Here is a 2,935-nt window from a genome sequence, read left to right as displayed (position 1 = left end):
TTGGGGAATAGATAGATGTTGGACATGGGAAAGGGCCACAAATTTCCTGAGGGTAGAAATTAGCAGACAGGGGTATTTCTCACATGTTCTACTTTGTAGACATTTGTATGTTTGAAGTAGATAATTACTTATAAAACAAAATGCAAAATCCCAAACAGCAAAGCTGTTGAAGGCTAATTTTCCAAAGGATAAGACAGTGCAGACTAGCTCTCCACTCGCAAAGCTGGGTTAAGTACAATTTTCCTAAATTTTGTGTCAAGCTGTTCACTTTGGGGATTTGAAAGGCCAGTAATGCCTATTTTCAGACCATGTCACAGAAAGGCAAGGTAAAAGTGAGGCCTTTATGATTATCAACATTAGAAAACAAATGTAAAGACGAAGACAAAATAAATTACTAGCACTGCATAGTTTTGCTACACTTTATTCAAAACTGGCCCCACTTCTTATTCAAGACAGCTAAACATCCAGTGTCCAAACATAAATATCACCATGTGTGGAAAAATAACCTTCTGATTTGTGCTCTGACCCAAATTTGGCACAATTAAATCCTATGCAAGACAGACACAAATGCTCACAGCTCAGCAGCAGTGAGCTCCTGAAAACAGCCCAGCCAGGCTGTGGCTCCTTGGAGCCTCTCAAGTCACACACACAGCACAGCATGCACAGGTTCTTTTATTCTGTCCTGTGGGTGTCAACAGTGCTGACAAGGTAGTGTTGGAACATTCCGAAATCACACACCTGAACGCTGTCACATAGCACTACATCACAATTTAGTAACTTCTCAACAGTTATGTCTACTAATACAGTGAATGAAATGGTATGCTTACACAATTCCCTGTAAACAAGGCTGTGCAAAACAGTAACACACAGAATTATGCATACCATGATATCAAGGAGGAAAATACCTCTTTAAATAAACTATTCTATTTATAAATAAACTCTTGATTTTTTTCAGTACACATTTACAGACCTGATCAATAAAAAGAAACAATATATATATTTTTTTCTTTAAAAAGCAAATGTTGAGATATGGACCACATGAGAAATCCACCTAGGGGAGGGTAAGGAGCAAGCAGAGGGCACGAGAGTTATGAGAGCTAACTCTGTGAGCACACACCAACACAAGGACAGGATTGACTGGCAGGAGCTCATTTTTACTTGAATTCCAGCAAGTTGCAATCAATCTTGTAATACACATAGGGGTAGTATTCTTGCTGACTCAGGTTTAGGCCAGGAATATCCATAGGAGCCTATGGAAAAACCACAAATACCAGTTAGCTACTTGCAAGACCTTTTATGGATACCTAGTCTGGGCTGAAGTCTTGCATCTAAACTAATTTAATCTAAGTATTCACTTAGCTGTAAGTACTGGAAGAGTCTAAGCCTGCAGAGTCGCTGAGAAACACAGTGAGCAGAAGGGCAGACCAGGCTCTGCCCCAATGCCTATTTGACTGAACCATGACTTTCCCAGTTTACTGTGTAGAACTGCAAGAGGTAACCTTTTAAATCTTGGGTTTAGGACACAAGGCTTTTTAAACGTAGTATCTAAATAAACCAAGTGTGGTTTGAAAGATTCCAGGTCTATTTGCACCTTGTAAGAATTTACTGGGAGCAAAGTTTATACCAAAGACTTAGGATTCTTAGTTTCTCCAAGATCTTAAGGTACATTTCCTACATTTTCTATTATCAAGAAAACTACTTTTTCATTTTCCTGAAACATGAGATCTAAAAGTTACAGAGAAACCCAGCAAGATCTGTGGAACTTAAACTGTAAAATCAAAGCCCATTAATACAGTGAACCGACGACCATACACACTGCCTGTTGTCTTCTATTTAAAGGCGATTTTAGAAGCTGTGGTTTCGCCTCCTCAGCATGAGCAGCACTGCCTCTTCCTCCCAGGACCTGGCCCAGTTCCCAGCAACCCATATGGCTGCTCACAGCTGTCTGCAACTCCAGCTCTAGGGAATCTGCCTCCCTCTTCTGGGCCCTTGAGTGTAAGGCACCCACCACCGGGCTGGAGAGATGGCTCAGCAGTTAAGAGCACTGGCTGCTCTTCCGAAGGTCCTGAGTTCAAATCCCAGCAACCACATGGTGGCTCACAGCCATCCGTAAAGAGATCTGACACCCTCTTCTTGTGTGTCTGAAGACAGCTATTTACACATACTTACATATAAAAAAAAAAAAGGCACCCACTGCCGTACAGACATACATGCAGGCAAAACACCCATAAACATAACATTTTATAACAGTTTTAGAGAAATGACAATTCCCCTCAAAATGTTCATCTGAGGCAGAGATCAGAAATGGCTCAGTGGGTAAAAGGTACTTGCCGTTAGGCCTCCTGATGACCAGAGTTTGAACTCTTGGCCCCACAAAGTGGAAGTAGACAAACAGGCAGTCAGACAGGTCCACACACACACACATACACACACACACACACACACACACACACATGCATGCGCATTCACACACGGGCACACATGTACACATGCATGCCCTTACAAAATAAATAAAAACATAAATTGCTAATCTACTATTACTTCTACCAAACAAAATTAAAATAATTTTCGTATTTTCTGCAATCTATAGTTTTTAAGAACAATTAGAACATTGGTTGTTTCTGAACTTCTGCAACTGTAAACATCTGCAGAAGATGTTTACATAACAAAACAATGATGAACTTCTAGAAATACCAAGAATAGCTGCAGCTCGTATACAGCCATAGAAAGTTTACCTAAGAAAGGAAGATGCTCAAGGGACATAAATGGCCTGGTGTCCTGTGCTTATGTGCTGTCCTTTCTGAGAATCCTCATGCAGTCTTTTCTCTATCTCCCAAGTCCTACTGCCCTATGCTACGGTGCACTTACGTCAATGATGGCAGCCGCACTGCTGTCTAGATGCTTATACAACTCATGCAGCACTTCTCTTAGCTTC

At 41.0% G+C, this 2,935-nt stretch overlaps 1 protein-coding gene across 1 annotated transcript in view; it reads right to left on the bottom strand.

Moving 5' to 3' along the window:
• Positions 1–405: 405 nt before the first annotated feature.
• The window catches only part of Atp6v1c1 (ATPase H+ transporting V1 subunit C1), a 32,752-nt gene continuing 30,222 nt past the window's right edge, over positions 406–2,935 (bottom strand). Inside the window, exons 10-11 of the mRNA XM_031358114.1 lie at positions 2,869–2,929; positions 406–1,250 (exon numbers count right to left, since the gene is read on the bottom strand). Of these exons, the coding sequence (XP_031213974.1) occupies positions 1,155–1,250; positions 2,869–2,929 (157 nt within the window). The 3' untranslated portion in view covers positions 406–1,154. The remainder of the gene's footprint in view (positions 1,251–2,868; positions 2,930–2,935) is intronic.

Source organism: Mastomys coucha, unplaced genomic scaffold (assembly GCF_008632895.1).
Source record: "Mastomys coucha isolate ucsf_1 unplaced genomic scaffold, UCSF_Mcou_1 pScaffold7, whole genome shotgun sequence".
Classification (NCBI taxonomy): Eukaryota; Metazoa; Chordata; class Mammalia; order Rodentia; family Muridae; genus Mastomys; species Mastomys coucha.
Note: the sequence above shows the minus strand (reverse complement) of the source record. Positions and strands in the feature narration are given on the sequence as shown.